The 17771-nt window shown below is 36.1% G+C and overlaps 3 protein-coding genes across 3 annotated transcripts; 2 read left to right on the forward strand and 1 right to left on the reverse strand.

The window, feature by feature from the left end:
- The first annotated feature begins 79 nt into the window (after positions 1–79).
- Positions 80–9062, forward strand: LOC145639545 (shaggy-related protein kinase epsilon-like). Its single transcript, XM_081690811.1, has 13 exons — positions 80–482; positions 3337–3591; positions 3914–4006; positions 5394–5453; positions 5546–5818; positions 5910–5984; positions 6542–6598; positions 6682–6822; positions 7357–7407; positions 7503–7598; positions 7743–7826; positions 8347–8449; positions 8527–9062. Exons 1-13 carry the CDS (start codon positions 423–425, stop codon positions 8586–8588), a joined length of 1410 nt encoding a protein of 469 aa, XP_081546937.1. The 5' UTR covers positions 80–422; the 3' UTR covers positions 8589–9062.
- A 1744-nt stretch (positions 9063–10806) lies between these two features.
- Positions 10807–15901, forward strand: LOC145639546 (E3 ubiquitin-protein ligase At1g63170-like). Its single transcript, XM_081690812.1, has 5 exons — positions 10807–11703; positions 13866–13985; positions 14083–14215; positions 14308–14472; positions 15462–15901. Exons 1-5 carry the CDS (start codon positions 11069–11071, stop codon positions 15633–15635), a joined length of 1227 nt encoding a protein of 408 aa, XP_081546938.1. The 5' UTR covers positions 10807–11068; the 3' UTR covers positions 15636–15901.
- A 223-nt stretch (positions 15902–16124) lies between these two features.
- Positions 16125–17018, reverse strand: LOC145639547 (BON1-associated protein 1-like). Its single transcript, XM_081690813.1, has one exon. The coding sequence runs from the start codon at positions 16893–16895 to the stop codon at positions 16290–16292; it is 606 nt and encodes a 201-aa protein (XP_081546939.1). The 5' UTR covers positions 16896–17018; the 3' UTR covers positions 16125–16289.
- Positions 17019–17771: the final 753 nt, after the last annotated feature.

Raw genomic sequence — 17771 nt, forward strand, 5'->3', positions numbered from 1 at the left:
TTTGACTGATCAGGTGAAAAATGAGAAAAAAACAAACAGTTGAGGCTCGCCATGATTGGAGCTTTGACCAGATGAAGGAGTCCCCAAATTTTTTGAGGAGAGAGAAAATCAGAGAAAATCAAAGTTTTCCCCAAATTTTTTGAGGAGAGAGAAAATTTTTAGCCTCCCCTTCGTTTTCGGGAGGAGAGAGAAAATATTTCATAAAATTTCTCTAAATTTTTATGTTTTTAATTTAGATTTTTTGGTGTTCGATTTTCCCCTCTTTTGATTTTTTGTCTGAATTTTCAGAGGAGAGAGATTTTTCTCTCTTTCTCTCTCTATCTTCTTCTCTTTCTCCAGAAAAATTGATTTGATTTCAATTGATTTTCTAGGGTTTGTGGTGTGGGAGATTGGGGAAATAAGAGGAGAGAGAAAGTTAAAAGATGAATGTGATGCGTCGTCTTAAAAGCATTGCTTCTGGGCGTACTTCTATATCTGATCTCGTATGTTTTTCTTCTTCTTCTTTTTTTTTTTTTTTTTTTTTTTAAATTTGTTAAAATTTTGTTTATGATTTTGTTGTTGGAAATTAGAAATTGATTTGGGGGTTTGAATAATTTTCATATGTAATTCGAGTATTAACTGATTATTATTGGTGTTGATTGATTGGTTTTTTTAATTTTAAAAGTATAGTTTGTAGAATCATGAAGTTTCGATTACATGATTTTGTGAAAATGTGTGATAATGATTAGAAATTAGCTGTAATATTTTTATCGGTAATTTTATTAGTAGCAAATTTTATTGTTATTTCGGTGAAAAGTTTCAATTTTTTTCTTCCGGAATATTATTGTTTAAAAAAATAAACTTGCGAGGATATGTGAATTTAACTGTTTAGGCATTATCTTACAACTAAGGAAAATCTGGCCTTTTTAATAATGTCAAATGTTCTTATATGAGAAGATATTTAGGATCCAATTAGACAAGTTAAATTTTTTATGTCAATGTAGAAATCACAATGTCATGCACTCATGTAGAGCTTCTAGTAGGTGTCAATCTATAAAACACAATGTCATGTGGAGCTTCTAGTAGGTACACCCGAGGGCCGAGGCCATTTGCGTGCCCCCAATTGGGGAGCGGGGGCGGGGAGGATGATTCACAAGGGCTGCTTTCGCAGCCTTTGAATTGTAGCTATATTGGTTTGGGGTATATAGATTGTCTATTATGACCATTATGATATTTTTGGGTCCTTTTAGCTGGAGGAGTTTGAAATTCAATTCATCTCTCGTCATTTCTGTTACAAGAAATCTCTTTTAGCATTGTCCTTCTGCTCTTTTCATTCCTGTGCTTTCTTGTAGATTAGTCCATGATATTCATTCATGTAGCCGACCCCACTTATGGGATTAAGACTTTGATTCATTCATTCAAATGTGCACACAAGTACAAGTTTTATTTGCTGTACCTCTTGCCGGTGTATTTATAAATGCTCTGTTCTCCGATTGCTGAATTCTAATACATCTATTCTCTTCAATGGGAAATGCTCACTTCTTCTTCCGCGTCATCTTTAGTTGCTATTTTGATTGTGCTGTATGGAATTTTTGTGAGGGGGTAGAATAAGGAATGACCACCTCATTCTCTTTAGACATCTGAAAGCTTGAACTTGATGGTTACTTAGTCTCAATTTTTGATGTCTGATGGCTTTGGATTTTGGTCAGAAATTTTCTTTTATTATTCATGCTGATATAAGTTGACTGATTTACTAGTTTAAGAGTTAAGGATTATACTTAATTGTTTGAGGATGTTATTCACTTGTTTGGGGTTTGTTTGTATATGCAATGCCCAGATTTTGACATAACCATACATATGTATCACTCTAATACCTTTAACGAGGCTCTGCCTAGTTTGCGTAAAGCGTTTGTCTCCTGAACCAAAATTCTACCTGCTGCTTTAGGTAGGAATGAAACATTTGCTGTTTTGTAAGCTATTTAGTTTAGTCCGTGATAATCCAAAGAAAAATTACTATTGCTGAATTACCTTTATTTGGTTAATTTAAAAACAATATGCTTGAGCACTATAGTGTATTACTGTATTAGGTCCAATAGCAGAAAGTAGTGAACAAATGCTCCGTATATTTATAGCTAATCGGAAGAGTTAACATGACTCATGGGTCTATAAAATCAATTCTGAGGTGTACTGATGCTAGGTTGTTGAGAGTTTTTTTCTTTTCCAGCTGTCTTTTTGATCTAGTACAATTTAAATATTGGGAATGTAATTGTGTATTGAGGATCAGATGGTTTTTTAATTGACTGGTGATTGGAGAAGAAGTTAAATATTTGAAGAAACTTTTGTGTGTTATGATGAGAGTCTAGAGACTGGAACTGGATGCAATGGTTTTTTTAAAAGAGATGCATGATTCTATCTGGTGGATGCTGAAAGCTGCAAATTCTTGTCACTGGCCTCACTGCCACCTCTCTCTCTCTTATGGAGTTCACACCACTTTGCTGTGTTGCTTAGCTGTGTTGCAATTTTATGTCCTTTCCCAGCTCGTCTATTCCAACTCAAGTTCGTAACCAGAGTATTGACCTTCCATTGTTTAAACCTGTTCTTCTGGTAAATCTTTGTCGATATCGACCTTTGCTATTAATTGCTGCTCTTCTTGACCTTTGGATGTGCCTGAGGGTATCTGGAAATGATTAGCCTCTCTATTGTGCTGAATTATTCTATTTTATAATTCCACTGAAATGTTGTAGGATTAGGAAAACTATGAAAGGTTGGACTCTCTTGGGAGCAGCCAACCGGACCTCTGAGGCTTTGTACTCTTTGTTCAGCCTGTCAGCCTATTTGCCTGTTTGGTTTCCTTTGCTCGGGTTTCTGATTTATTGCACTGAAATGTCATTGTTGTTGAAGATGCCTGAGTATCTTACATTTTTACAAGCCAACTTACTTAAGAGTAGTCCTCTTGCAAGAATTGAAATGGAAAATTCTATACGGAAGTTCTTTTGAGGTTGCAAACAAATATTGATTGTGTGGTTAAACAGTTTAATAGTCTTTCGTTGACACTATTTTTCTGCGTGTAGTGTTTGCATCAGAGTGATGATTATAATTGGTTAGTTCTTATCAACTGGTTTAATTGGAATCTGAACACTCACATGCTTTATTCAATAATCAAGATCCGTTTTATTTTTAATCTGGTTCATCTCGTCCATCTTCCTTATAACTTCTTCACCATTTTTTTTATTTCGTTAAATTTCTACAAAATTGGGCGGATTTGGAGTTTGATTTCTTCATTATAGATTGTGATGTAGTTTCGAGCATTTTTATATCATGTGGATTTATTGCAAAGTGCAATTGATGTTTATTTAGGATGGGGATGGTAGCACCAAGAGGGCCAAAGTTGAGCAAGAAGCAGAGGGAAGTTTCACAGATGAATCACACACGGATGAGAGATGTACTACAGAAGTAGAGCACCGTGTAGCTTCAACATCCATGGAGGCTGTTCCAAGCACATCTGATGGGAATCCTATTGATAGGACACAGAGAGCTGATTATGATAAGCTTCCTACAGAAATGCATGGAATGAAAATCCAGGATAGCAAAGCAGATAAAGGTGATGATAAGGTAACTTTGAGGGCAATTAGAACTTCGTGGATTGGGCAAAGGGTTTTCTTCACATTAGTGGCTATTAGAATTCCAGATTTGAGTTCAAGTTTTGCCGTGGAGGAATTCACTTTTGATGACTTCCCGCCTAATCAACTATATAGTATTAATTAATCCACATAAACTTTTGCTTTTGTTTTATATGAATGATTTATTTGAAAATGGACTATATAATTCTTTGGAATGGTGACTTTTTAAGTTTTTAGAATCTTCTGTTCTCATCTTTACATACTTATGTTTATAGCATTAATTCATTTTTTTTTCATACCCTGGAAATATTTAGGACATGGAAGCTGCTGTTGTGAGTGGCAGTGGCACTGAAGCAGGGCAGATAATTACTACTACAATGGGTGGTAGGAATGGGCAGCCAAAACAGGTTATTTTTTAATTTGTGTGTTGGTCTTCTGATTATATACGATGAATAAATAGCATAATTGTTTTGGCTTTTGCCAAAATCTTTTGAATTAATTGTTTTGCGCTTATTTTGGGGATTTTTTTTTTGGTGGGGTTGGGGGGGGGGGGGGGGGGGGAGGGGGGAAAGGGGAGGGGGGGTTCAAATGAAGGGTATATGTGGATTCTTCTCTACTGATCCGGGCCTATCATGTCTATGTTGACTTAAAATGGTATACTGAGAAGGTAATGGCTGCAATTACATGTTTGAAGCTAAAAAGAAGTTGTGATAACATTAAAGAATATCAAAGGAAATTGCACTCTTGTTTGTTGTGTCGGTTACATTATGTCTAGGAATAGGGTCACCATACACGTATGATCCAAGGCTGTTCGATGGTTGTTATTGATTTTTTTTTGGTTGCAGAAATATGTCTGAATGTCTGATTATATGTCCAGGTAAGAAGGTATATTGGCTGATAAACTCAAGTGGCAGTGGTGTGATGGCATTATAGGCGATATTCAACTGGAGTTGTTGAATTGTTTAGAATTTTTTTTTTTTTTTTTTTTTTTTTTTTTTTTTTTTTTTTTTTATTTTTTTATTTGGGAGAGGTTTGTTTATTAAATTAGCTATCTAATCTAAGGTTTGGGACTAGGGTGGCATTGTGATAATGTATTGTTCTTGGGGTGATAGTATTTTGGTTGTCGCTCAAAATAGTGATAGCCATTTTATCTTTTGGGTTGGCACTGTTGCATAATCATCTGGTAGGTTGGGTTAGCCAAAGCTGCTTTTAGGTTTATCTTGTGTGACTTAGACTGCTGCAAATTGCTTGAAAAAAAGATCATCTTTTGATTTTATTGGTGATACTGCTGTTATCATGGTATTAAATGTCGTCCGTGTTATGCATCATGCTGCATTGTAAAGGAATTCAATTTTAGCAAGATTAATATATGCCGCAACTGCCACAAACCACTTGTTTTGTCAGAGACACTTACAGCGATCTTGAACACATCTGGGATGTATCTATATTTCAGTTGTGTACATCATGTTATTGCTAATTTTTGAGGGTCTTGTGTCCTGAGTGGTTTCAGGTTTGAGTTGGGAATTTGATATATCGTGAACTTTTTTTTTTTTTTTTGACAAAAATCGTGAACTTGATAATTGGATAGGTTGTCAACTTGTTGATTCTTTTGCTTTGGATTGATTGGCAAATTTAATGTTATATGGTTGCTTTGCATATCAATTCATTATGGTGTTTATTAAAGGGGCTGATTTATTGTCCGTGATGTTTTTTGCTTTAGAAATCTATTTGTTTTTAGTCCTCTGTGTTACATGACTGTTATTGATTATCAGTATATTGTTTAATCTGTCTCAGACTGTTTCTTACATGGCGGAACGTGTGGTTGGCACTGGGTCATTTGGTGTAGTCTTTCAGGTAAAGTGATTGGGATCACTGTCTTGTTTTTGGCTTTGGCATTTGAGTACATTACTACATTCTAATGTATCCATGTTCCTCACAATATTTAGGCAAAGTGCTTGGAAACTGGTGAACAAGTTGCGATTAAAAAGGTGTTACAAGATAAGCGATACAAGAATAGAGAACTCTCAATCATGCGCTTACTAGAGCATCCAAATGTTGTTTTACTAAGGCATTGTTTTTATTCAACAACTGAAAAGGATGAGGTGTATCTTAACCTCGTCCTAGAGTATGTTCCTGAAACTATCTACCGGGTTTTGAAGCACCATAATAGGATGAATCAGCACATGCCAATGATCTATGTACAATTGTATACTTATCAGGTAATCTTGACTTCTATTTATGATGTAAAATGTTTCATACGAGTAGCTGATCTCATTGATGTATATAAGCACTTTTTGTCTTCTTTTGTAGATTTGTCGCTCGCTCAATTATATACACAATGTTATTGGTGTTTGCCATCGTGACATCAAGCCCCAAAATATACTTGTGAGTTTTTTGTTGAGTTTTCTTTTAATTTATAGTATTGTGCATTTATGGAGTTCCCGTTTGTTTGGTATGATCTGCATCGGCATTTGGCATGTTGGTAGGACTAGAAAGAAAATGTCCTCCATATTAAAAGTGATCAGCTAGTGAATCATGCAAATATCTTTTGTTGTATGTGTGTGTATATATGTGTGTGTGTGTGTGTGTATATATATATATATATATATATATATATATATATATATATATATATATTTGGTGGGGGTTGGTTGTTGAAACTTTTTTCTTTCCCCTTTCTTCTATTGTGGGGTGTGTGTGTGTGTTGGGGTGGGGGGGGGGGGGGGGGGAAGGTGGTTGACATATTTTATCTTTTCTTAAACATTTTTCTCATTTTCTGTATGGGGTTGAAGCTTTTTTCTTTCTTTCTTTCTGTTTATTCTTTGTGTGGAGGCTTGAGATCCATTTGGTATGTGGCTGTACGAATCTTTACTTCCTAGAGCTTGTCTGGCCGTTTCTCAGTGTCGTTTTCATTCCACTGAGATTGTTCATGGTCTTTTCAGGTTAATCCACACACTCATCAAGTAAAGCTCTGTGACTTTGGGAGTGCAAAAATGCTGGTATGCCATTTTTACAGTGCAGGATTATGTTATATATTTTTTTGATCTGTCATGCAAGGTTTAAGTTTGATATCCAACTGTAGGTACCTGGTGAACCTAACATTTCATACATTTGTTCCCGGTATTATCGTGCTCCCGAATTGATATTTGGAGCTACCGAGTACACAGCTGCAATTGATATGTGGTCTGTGGGTTGCGTAATGGCTGAGCTTCTCTTGGGGCAGGTTAATATTTGCAATTTTAACTAAAATGCAATATTTTATGATGAGGGGGCCTTAATTTATGCAAGCACTTTGAAGCTGGATTTTCCTCATATTCTCTATATTTTATTTAAGCGCTTTGAAGTTGTTCAAGGGATTGGGGTTAGTTATTACTTGTTTTGATCGAGAATCGAGAACTGGAAACAATACCTGAACCTTAATTTACGACACTGTTCAAATGATTGTCAAGCTGGTGTACATGTTGGATGCTATGAAAAATTATACTTGTACTTCATATTAAGAGCTGGCTATTGGTTAATCCCCCAAGCGGAGGACTATTACAGTATTAGCTGTGTCTTAAACTGATTTTTTCCCCCTATACTACCCTCCCGTGAGCAGCTTTTGTTTATAGACTTGACTTATTGTTTACTACAAGATACTAATTATTTTTAAAATTTTAGGCAATTGTTTATATGTTTTATAATCAAATAATTTTATTTATATGATGACATGGCTATGTGGTGGCTTTCTTCAGTTCTGATTGTTTTGTATGTGCAGCCTTTGTTTCCTGGTGAAAGTGGTGTTGATCAACTGGTGGAGATCATCAAGGTGTGCCTTGAAACTGTTTTCCTGTTTACAGTTTTATCTGCCTTCTGCCTCTGGACTGTAGTGACATGCTTCTTCTTCATTGTTTTGTTGTTCAGATTTTGGGAACACCAACGAGAGAAGAAATAAAGTGTATGAATCCAAATTACAGTGAGTTCAAGTTTCCCCAGATCAAGGCTCATCCGTGGCACAAGGTCTTGTTAGATCCCTTCTCTCTCTCTTTCTCTCTCACTGCAAAACACACACATACGCAATTGCATGCTCACAGAGTTAGATTCTCTTTAGTTTATACCAAAGTTTATTTTTGCTGTTCTAAACAAATTGATATCTTATTTCAGGTGTTTCATAAGCGTATGCCTCCTGAAGCTGTGGATCTCGTGTCAAGATTGCTCCAGTATTCACCTAAGCTTCGTTGCTCAGCTGTAAGAATCTCTTTTTTATTTTATTTTTTCCGTCTGTAATTTTAGACCAACTCCTAATAGTACATTGCTAATCCATTTTGGTCTTTATGACTGTGACATTCTGTTTACTGTACTTGTTTACAGACTTCTGACTGTATTATTGTTGGTCATGCATCCATTTAATCCAATCGTGTAATGTATATGAAACTTTTTGCTTTGATTAACATTGGGCTGCTGCGAAGTTGAGGATATATAGATTCTACAGCGTGGACTGTACCACACTTTCACCCTCTTATTTTGGGCTGAAATAGTATATTGTTACTGGAGAATTTTTTGTTGTGTTGGAGTAGCACCCCTCCCTCCAAAAGAAAACGAGGGGGGTAAATGGGTGATATAATGATCCCACAACTGTGCTTGTCACTTCCTCCTGCCCTGCCAGTGCATATATTAGTCCCTTGACCTCAGTCGTGCCTTGTATAAATCAAATTAACTTTCTTGCTAAATTTTAAAATTTTAATACTTATATCCAATGTACTCTCAGCTGGAAGCTTGTGCGCATCATTTCTTTGATGATCTGAGAGACCCAAATGCAAGCTTGCCTAATGGAAGACCTCTTCCTCCTCTATTTAACTTCACCCCTGAAGGTATGTTTTGTTCTCTTTTCGTCATTTATGGTAACCTCGTCCTCCAATTTTACTCAATTTTCGGGTAATATTTTCAGAGTTGGCTCATGCAACACCTGAACTACGTCAACGCCTGATCCTTGACTCAACAAAGAAGTGAGTTTTCAAGGCAATGGTTGTAACATTTTCTCCTGGTTTGCTAACTTGCACAAGTATCTTGAATTGTGAGTTCTCGTGAAGCTTGTCATCCTCATTCAAGTGTTATACAGACATCCAGATAGAACACTTTACTAGGCAGATCAGCTATTTATTTGTGACAGCTCATTTTCTTTGACCGAGTAATTGGGGCAGTATAAGTTCAAGAGAGTGAAATTTACGCGGCAATGGAGGTTATTTAGCTTTGATTTCAAAGTTACGGTGCCTCTTCAGTTATGGTGAATTGTACTTGTGAAATTGTGTATGATATTGTGTATCTACTCCTTAGTTATCTCTGGTCATCGATACTTTCCATGGTGACTAGATGCATTCGTCATTACTTAGGCTATGGTGTAATACTGTAAGTCTGTAATTGGTTGTCACCTTTTGTGCTTCATTATGAGGTGTTGAGAAATTTAAGGCTCGTTTTTTTATGCAACCTCTAGTTCTCGGGTTACTCCGAATTATTACCCTTGTTGAAACATAATGGTTACATTTTGAATTTTGACATTATTCACAAACTTTAATTTGACCGTAATCAGTATTTTATATGCAAGGAAAGATAAGAGTTATTTGGGAAATTGGGGATAGTTTTAATGGTAATTTAAAAAAGGGACCATAACATTTATGCATTCACAGATTTAACATAGTATTAGGGAGTATGGATCCCATGCACATTTGGAGCAATATGGTTTATTGTTAAAATGATAGATACATCTTATAAAAAATGGACTGTATTTCACAAGGGGCAAGGAATGTATGAAGGGGTGGTACGAAGTTTAATAGTTTAAAAAAAAAAAAGCTGAAAATGGGGGATAGTTTAAGTGGTTAGAGCTTCCTTCCCCGATTTTATTTTATTTTCATTTTATTTTCCGGTCATTGAGTTAATTTCATCCTCAAAACTTGGATTCCCTACCAATTAGTTTTCATAAAAGTTCATTTACCACGGAATATTATCCTCAAACGGTTACAAATATGAACGTGGTTACAAATTACTCAAATCACATCCATTTACCTCTCTACGTGCATCCGATTGTATATACAAGGTGTTGGTTAATGCTAACTTGATTTCATTGTATACCCTATTTTAATACTAATTTGAATCTCCTTTTTTTTTATTTTTTTTTTATTTATTTTTTTTTAAATTTTAAGTTAGAGCCAAATTTGCACATTTGCTAAGACACGAAATACAACTAAAAATTATGAAAAAATTAGATTTAAAAAATAGACATTATGACAAATCCAACAACATATTATATGATCGTATTTTTATATAATACATCGGTGACAAAAAAAAAAGTCAATGATGACATATGAATGGTGGAAAATCTAAAAAAAAAAAAAAAAAAGGAGTAATATCTAACTTCATAACCGATTTTATTAGATAAATTGTTGCACAATCTTGAAATCTTTAGCTTTAAACTTGTCGATTTTTAATTCCGAAACCAAGTTTCCAATATGCCAATAGTTTTGCTCACCAATAGATGGTTCCTACAGGCGCCTGTACGGCGCAACGTACCGTCTTTTTGTAGGAAAGAACATGATATATAAAAGTAAGGAACATATAGTTATAGTGAAAAGAACATACTATTAAAATGTAATGAACATATATCTAAAGTAAAAATAACATACTATCGAAATGTAATAAACATATACCTAGAAAGAAAAGAACATATTTGCACCAAAAAAATAAATAAAAAGAACATATGTTTATGTTCATTGATTAGTCAGTGTAATGTACTTTATTTGCAACATAATAATCATTGCTTAATGTGAAATGTTTATTAAATTTTGTCTTCAAATTAGGGTGGTTATATATAGATAAAGTTTATTACATAATATTATCATGTTCTTTATTAATATTACAGATGTTCTTTATATATGAAAAAAATATATAAAATTGGATGTTCGTTACAAAATTACTATATGTTATTTACAAAATAAGTGTATGCTCTTTACAAAATAGTTACATGTTATTTTTGTGTTTTTTAATTGTACCAAGCAAGGTATAACCGCCTGCACCTTAAAATTTTCATTTGCCCACCCCTAGTCTCGAACAATGCCAAAATTGTTAACTAGACAAATCCCGAAAAAAATAGTTTATGCAAACCCACGTCCTTTCTTGCAAGACTTTTCTATCTTGTATTGTTGTGTACTGGTATTTTAAACAAAATAACTAAAAAAAGAAAATTCTAAAATCCACTCCATTATCTTTACAATTTCAACTCCTTCAACTTAATTACCCAATCAAATCATTCCCCTCTTTTCTTCTTCATCTTCATCAATTTCTTCCTAAAACAATCCCTAATTTCAACTTTCTCTCTCCTCAATCCAGGTTATCAATGGCTTCTCCCTCTCAATTTCCCTGAATTATCTCACGAAAACCCTAATTTATCAATCGACGACTTCAATTTCACCTCTAATTTCTCAATTTCTTGCACCGCCATGTCCGCCACCGATGTCGATACGACGGCGCCGTTACTCGCACCTCTTTCACCGCCTTCCGGCGACCGATCGTTGCAGTCGCGAAGCCGGAGAATTTCCAGTAGAGCTGGGCTACGTGGCGCCGCGAGGTTTCTCCGGCGAGCTAATAGCCGGAGAATGATATCGGAGCAATCGGTTATGGTGAGAGAATCGGCAGCGCAACAAATCGAAGAGCGTCAAAGTGATTGGGCTTACTCTACTCCAATTGTTGTTCTCGACCTTCTTTGGAACACGATATTTGTGTTTGTTGCCATTGTTATTATGATCTTAAGCGGCGATGAGAAAACGCAGGTTCCGTTGAGGTTGTGGCTTGTCGGATATGGTTTTCAGTGTATTTTGCATATGGTTTGTGTTTGTGTTGAATACAGGAGGAGGAGAGAGATTAGCAGGCCTAGGTTCGGGTCTTCGGGTGGCTGGAATGTTGGTGTCGGGCCGAGTTCTGGTTCTAGTTTGGCTTTGAATTTGAATTCGGGTTCAAATCGATCGAGTAATGTAAATTCAGCACATTCGAGATCAAATTCGAGTTCTTCAGCGAGCTTAGAGGGGGATTCCATGGAGTTTTATGATGAGCATCAACAGGATGAGGATAACACCAGGTATAACTCTTCTACTGCTTTTTTTTTAGGTGTATGATTGATTGTGAATGATAGAAGTGTGGAACAGGATATTACTGTTAGGAAAGCATGGATTATTATTGGGAAAACAGTGTGAATTGTCTAAATTTGCTAATGTCTACTAGATTTAGATGAAAGCCCCTTGTTAATTGTTCTTCCATCCCTTGGAACTAGCTGCACAGTCGTGGCGGCACTTTGCAATTAAGCTTGTGGCACAATGTAAATTAAAGGCTTTATAAAAATCACGGCATTACTCAATTAAGCATAGGCCATCTTGGGTTGTGACTCTTGTAAGACTATAGCAGCAATAGCACGATAGAGTAATAAAGTGTGAAATGTTGTAACAAATGCGTTTTTTTTGTTAGCTCGACGCTACTAATTGCTTTAGGGATTTTAAATGTTTGTCAATACGTACTGGCAGCATAAACCTAGGGGACTTTATTGACTAAACAAAGCTGTGCAATTTGGATGAAGTAGGACTCTGTGTGAATCAATAAAACTAGTTTTTATGAAGGCTGTGTATACTTCCTTTGCTGTACAAAAATTTGCAAAGGTTAGCTATCATTTTGTTCAGCAGAAATGTACGTGTGCCACTAGAATATGGGAATTTATTATCTTGCACCTTGCTATTCTCTCTGCTAGTAACACAATCATGATTTTTTGTCAACTCTCGATGTCCGAACCTTGATGATCTTTGGCGTTTTAATTCCATTTTTTATGAGCTGCAGTTTGCTCAAGACCATAACAAGGTCATTTGATGCAAATTAGTGACTATGTTCTCGTTAGGTAATCAGAACAGTATATACCTGGAGACTGGGTGTTGCTATTTTATGAGGGCTGTGGGTTTTTCTTGACCGGAGGAACAAAGATTCAAAGTGATTTATTAATCTGGGAGCAATTTACAACACATTGTATGTCAAGAATTTACTCCATATACCATTTCTACAATCACCTTTATCCTGCATCAACTACTGTCAACTTCAATCACATTACCCCTTTTTCCAATGGCACATTTTTACGGCTACCATTTTCCCCTCTTTTTTAGCCTTCTTTGTTTTATTCTTCCTTTTGGAATGATCAAGCTGTGGTGATCAGGATATGCCTATAGTGGTCAAGAGGTGTCAGTCCTGTCAGATATACGCCCGTCAACCTGTCATGGATGTAGCCAGTCTCTCCATGGCTCCCCATGTTTTGCTTTGGGGCCTCTGGGCTTTGCTATTACACAGTCATGCACGCCTAAACCTTGGTGGTGATTTCAAGGAGAGCAACTGGATTAGTGGTCTTGTGGTGAAATGAGCTGTAGCAGGTTCAGCAATTAACGAGAGAATGGATGGTATGATAGATATAGAGCTGGTCAGGTATAAATTTTGTCTAGGGTGATGGTCAGGATGAAGATTGGATTATGGTGATGGGAACTGGTGACTGTCTCCACTCTCCAGTGATGGCTACTTCGGCTGCATGGGGAAGAATGGTGAGAAGAGTAACAGTTTTGAGTTAAAGTATTTACATGAATTCTGGAATCATTAGTAAGTAGACATTGATTTCATCTCCTAAGAGTTGAAGAAGCCCAGCCAATTCCCTCAAGTAACAATTTTAGATTTGAAGCAAGAAGGATGGATAAATAACTATTTACTTGATTGTCTGTCGCTAAACCCTTGGTTGCGATGATTGTTTGCTGTTTTAATTTAGGCATAGCTTAGATGAATTCACTATGTATCAGCCCATACTTCCTTATATGTGCTTTTCTTCGACTCTTTATTTTCCCCTTCTCTCTCTCTCTCTCTCTCTTAAGGGGTGGGGGGTAAAGCTGTATGTGTGACTGTTCAAATACATCTTTTTCTTCCTCTCCTTTCTCACAACTTTGTCTTACTTGAGAACGCGCTACACGTGTTCATTTGCATTGCAAAATAAACTGTTAGACTTTATTGTAGAGAAATAAAATTCGAGAATAATGAGATATAATTCCAGAATATTTCCAGAGGGGACCCGCCGCGGGGGGGGGGGGGGGGGTGGGGGGGGGAAGAGTAAATAGATATAACTGGTTTATATTTTGATGTGTTAGTGTATAAATGAACTATTTGAGTTGCTTTAGAATGTATAACGATCTTTAAATAAGTGTTTGTTGCTTTTGTTTGCTCTGGCAGCGTTGCAAAGCATCTAGAGTCAGCAAATACAATGTTCTCATTTATTTGGTGGATCATTGGATTCTATTGGGTGTCTTCTGGTGGACCAAGTTTAGCAGATGATGCGCCTAAGCTTTACTGGTAAATTTCTTAATAGTTTTTCTATCGTTGTGTACATACAAGCAATCTTTTTGCATCACTCTTACTTTTGTTACTCATATGGCATATGTTTTCACAGGCTCACGATAACATTTCTGGCATTTGATGTGTTCTTTGTTGTTATCTGTGTGGTGGTGGCTTGCATTATAGGCATAGCTGTCTGCTGTTGTCTTCCATGTATCATTGCAATTTTATATGCTGTGGCTGATCAGGTATGGTTGCTCATACTTCAATTTTTTTATTATGTATAATTTGGAATCGTCAGCTTTCTCTTCTCACATTATTGCATGTATCGCACAAATAGGAAGGAGCTACTAATGAGGATATTGACCGGTTGCCAAAGTTCAAGTTCAGGAGACTAGGCCAAATTGAAAAAAAGAGCGGTGAAATTCAAGAATCTCTTGGTGGAATTATGACCCAGTGCGGCACTGACCCACTTATTGAACATGCTCTTCCAGAAGAAGATGCTGTGAGTCTTCTGAGCACTTGAAAGAAATTTGATATTAACCATGCTTTAAACTTAACCATTGATAGTTTTGTAATTTTTTGGTAACTTTGATGTCTGTACGGTCCTTTCATCTCTCTCTTTCTCTTTCTCTCTAAACTTGGCACACATTTAGGCATCTGACCTCCCACCCACCTTAATCTTTTTGCCCTAATGCAATCTTGAGTTCTTGACTTTGAGTTGGGACGGTAGAAATATTCTTTTGATTTGTGGAGAGGGAATGTCTGGTAGAAGTTAGATAAGCATGTGGAAAGTGGTTTAGTCTGTCTTTTTTCTTTAATCAGAAGAAGTACAGGGGAAGCTTCTCTTCTGTCCTGTATTTGATTTATAGTCTAGGACTAACATTAAGAGCACTTTAGCAATCATGTCATCGAGAGGTATGGTACAATGGCTTTTGTAGCCAGTGTATGAGATCGTGCGTGGTTATGTTCTTTACTTCTGAACTGTGGAAACTGGATTAGTGACCTTAATATTTTCACAGTACTTTCCAGCAGAAGAAATTACTTAGAAATTTGGGGTTACTCTATAGCTTTTCAAAGAAACTGGGAGGTGGGGTTTCCACCTGGCCTCATTCCCTTAAGAGCCAGTTGATTATAAGGATAATAAGTGAGCTCTATGATTGCTTCACAATATATGTTATTGGTTTATTGTGAAAAGAAGTCAGAACAGAACAGAAGCCCTTTTTGTTTTTAATTTGTACTCGAATTTATGAAGTTACTTTAGTTTTTATGCCTAATGTCAAAGTTTGTGTTATCCTTTCATGTTTGTTTGGATTATATGAGGGGTGGTGGGGGTCTGTAGATGATTATATGAGGGGTGGGGGTTTTGATTTGGCTTTATCCCGTGGGCAAGCTACTGTGGAGAAAAGGTTTGCTTGTGACTGCTTTGGATGTTTTATTAGTCTTTTGCATGTAGTGAGGTTTTATTGTTTTAATTCTGAATTGTTTTAATAGGAGTGTGTGATATGCCTTACATCATATGAGGATGGGAGTGAATTACGTGAACTTCCATGTCGTCACCATTTTCACTGTACTTGCATAGACAAATGGCTACACATCAACGCTACCTGCCCCCTTTGCAAATACAACATACTCAAGAATGGCTGCCAAAGCAGTGAAGAAGTGTAGATAGGTCACCTTCTCGTGACTTCACAGCAAATAGCTTAACGCTTTGTTTCACTCCGTCTGTGTGCATCGTACATATTGGGTCCTGTAGCCGACCAAGAATTATCTTGCTCGAGCTGCCCCACTGCAAATTGCTTTCAACCTTTTCACTAAGGATATTTATAGTTCTTGTAAATTTTTTTATTTTGCTGATGAGAGATGTACATGGTTTTGTAAGTTATTGTCCTTGTGTAGGTGGAAATTTATTCGCTCGTAATATTATCAGGATATCTAATCGTGTTGAAACAAGGATTAACATTTCATCTCCGCTTCCATCAACTCTTTTGTATGTTTGAGAGATAGAGGAAGGGAGAGAGGAGGAGCTGCATAATATGGATGTTCCATACTTCGGGTTATTCATTTTGATGTTCCAAAATCTCTCTTTTTTTGGAAAGAAAAGTGTGTTAATCAATCGATTTTATTTATTGAATTCATTTCTTTCGGGATCATATCAAAGCAACCCTAATTACTACCTGTAATTCAGAACTTGGTAATAATACTACTGTAACTTACAGCATAGCTGAAATGTATAGTTTTAATACAAATATTATAAGATAGTTGTAAAAATTTCTGAAAGAATCTATAATCAAATAACATGAAGTATGTTTGCAATTTGAATCATGCATGGCATGAATTGTACCACGCTGCAGGAACTCCAACAACAGTAGAAGTAGATTTTCTCCTGTCACCTAACAACGATGTTCTGAGCCATGGCTTTGGCCTATTATAATTCTCTCTATAATTAAACCCTTGTATTTCTGTTGTTTCTCGATATATTTGATTTCTTTCGTTACGTTGATAACTATCTAAATCCCCCTTTACAGTCACGCTAAAATTTATTATCCCATTTGGTTCGCCATTACGATCCCTTAATCTATAACATAGACAATATTGGTAGTTTAGAGGCATTTTGTCTCCAGCAAAATCTGAGGTCGGAACCTTAGCAATTCCAATCAACTTATCGCTTGACCTCTTTTTATATCGAACCTCTAAGAGAATGAACTTCGTGTTTGTAGGCATGTCCATTATCAACTTCTCATTCCATTCAGGTTTCAAACCCTCATTACACAGTCTCGTTTGTAATTGGTTTGAATAACCTTGATTTTCTATAGAAACTGTTACAAAAATATTTTTTCCAACGGGTTTATGATTTCCTATAGTCAGTGCTTCAGCTGACTTTATGATAATATCTAAGGAGTACGAGGAGGAGGTGGAAGGATACATTTGATAAAGTACAAATATAAATTTGGTTGAGCAAAGGTTAGAGTGGAATTGAAGGAATTGTGTTTGTCAATAATCTATCTATATATATATAGTTTAAATAGGGAAAGTAAATAGAAATAAGAGAGAAAGAGAAATGTTGTTTCTTGGTATTGCTAGAGAAAGAAGGTGCAATGGAAATTAAAGTATAACGGCAATGTTTTCGGCACATAACATACCAAAATTATTGGTAAATTTGTGGGGCCATGGGCTAGAAGGCGTAAATGTGTAATGAAGTGATGAAGAAAGTGCGATGTAGCCTCTAATTAACTACTCCAAATATTGGAATTCTTGAGTTGACTCAGTAAATTATGTACTCCACTTAATACATTACTGTAACATTTAATAGTCAAATATTGGAATTTTCGAGTTTGAGTACCTTGTCAATTTTGTCACAGTGAATTAGTACTCAAGAAAGTTCTACGGTTTTACTAGTAAAAGGAATTGGCAAACTTTGATCTTAAGAACACGTATTAAAAATTTGAAATGTTCCACGGTTATGTTAGCCAATGCATGTGAAATTCACTATTGAAAGATAATGGGGTGGAAGCAGAATCGTGGAAAGACTAATTGTTTGGGCCTAGTCCATTGTCCTAAGCCTTGTGACTTGGAATTACGAAAATACCCCTCCATGATCCAGCCCATCATTAGTCAGAGCAAAGTACGGATTTACCCCTAATCTGTCCAATTAAGTACAACTTCTGCCACCTGAAAGTACATCTATAAATAGCTCTCCAATCATTGATGATGGTAACTTTTTCCTAATCCTCTAATCTTCTCTCTCTACTTTCTCTCTCTAGAAAGTACATTCGCTGACTTAAGTATCGGAGGGGCTTTCCC

Source organism: Chenopodium album, chromosome 7, assembly GCF_948465745.1.
Source record: "Chenopodium album chromosome 7, dcCheAlbu1.1, whole genome shotgun sequence".
In the NCBI taxonomy this organism is placed as follows: Eukaryota; Viridiplantae; Streptophyta; class Magnoliopsida; order Caryophyllales; family Amaranthaceae; genus Chenopodium; species Chenopodium album.

Excerpts from the sequence above, each read along its gene's own strand:
- LOC145639545 (XM_081690811.1), top strand. The coding sequence starts at position 423 with ATGAATGTGATGCGTCGTCTTAAAAGCATTGCTTCTGGGCGTACTTCT. Across the intron at positions 483-3,336 it reads GTACTTCTATATCTGATCTC|GATGGGGATGGTAGCACCAA; the intron begins GTATGTTTTTCT and ends ATGTTTATTTAG. Across the intron at positions 4,007-5,393 it reads GGAATGGGCAGCCAAAACAG|ACTGTTTCTTACATGGCGGA; the intron begins GTTATTTTTTAA and ends AATCTGTCTCAG.
- LOC145639546 (XM_081690812.1), top strand. The coding sequence starts at position 11,069 with ATGTCCGCCACCGATGTCGATACGACGGCGCCGTTACTCGCACCTCTT. Across the intron at positions 13,986-14,082 it reads GATGCGCCTAAGCTTTACTG|GCTCACGATAACATTTCTGG; the intron begins GTAAATTTCTTA and ends ATGTTTTCACAG. Across the intron at positions 14,473-15,461 it reads CTCTTCCAGAAGAAGATGCT|GAGTGTGTGATATGCCTTAC; the intron begins GTGAGTCTTCTG and ends TTGTTTTAATAG.
- LOC145639547 (XM_081690813.1), bottom strand. The coding sequence starts at position 16,895 with ATGTATCCTTCCACCTCCTCCTCGTACTCCTTAGATATTATCATAAAG.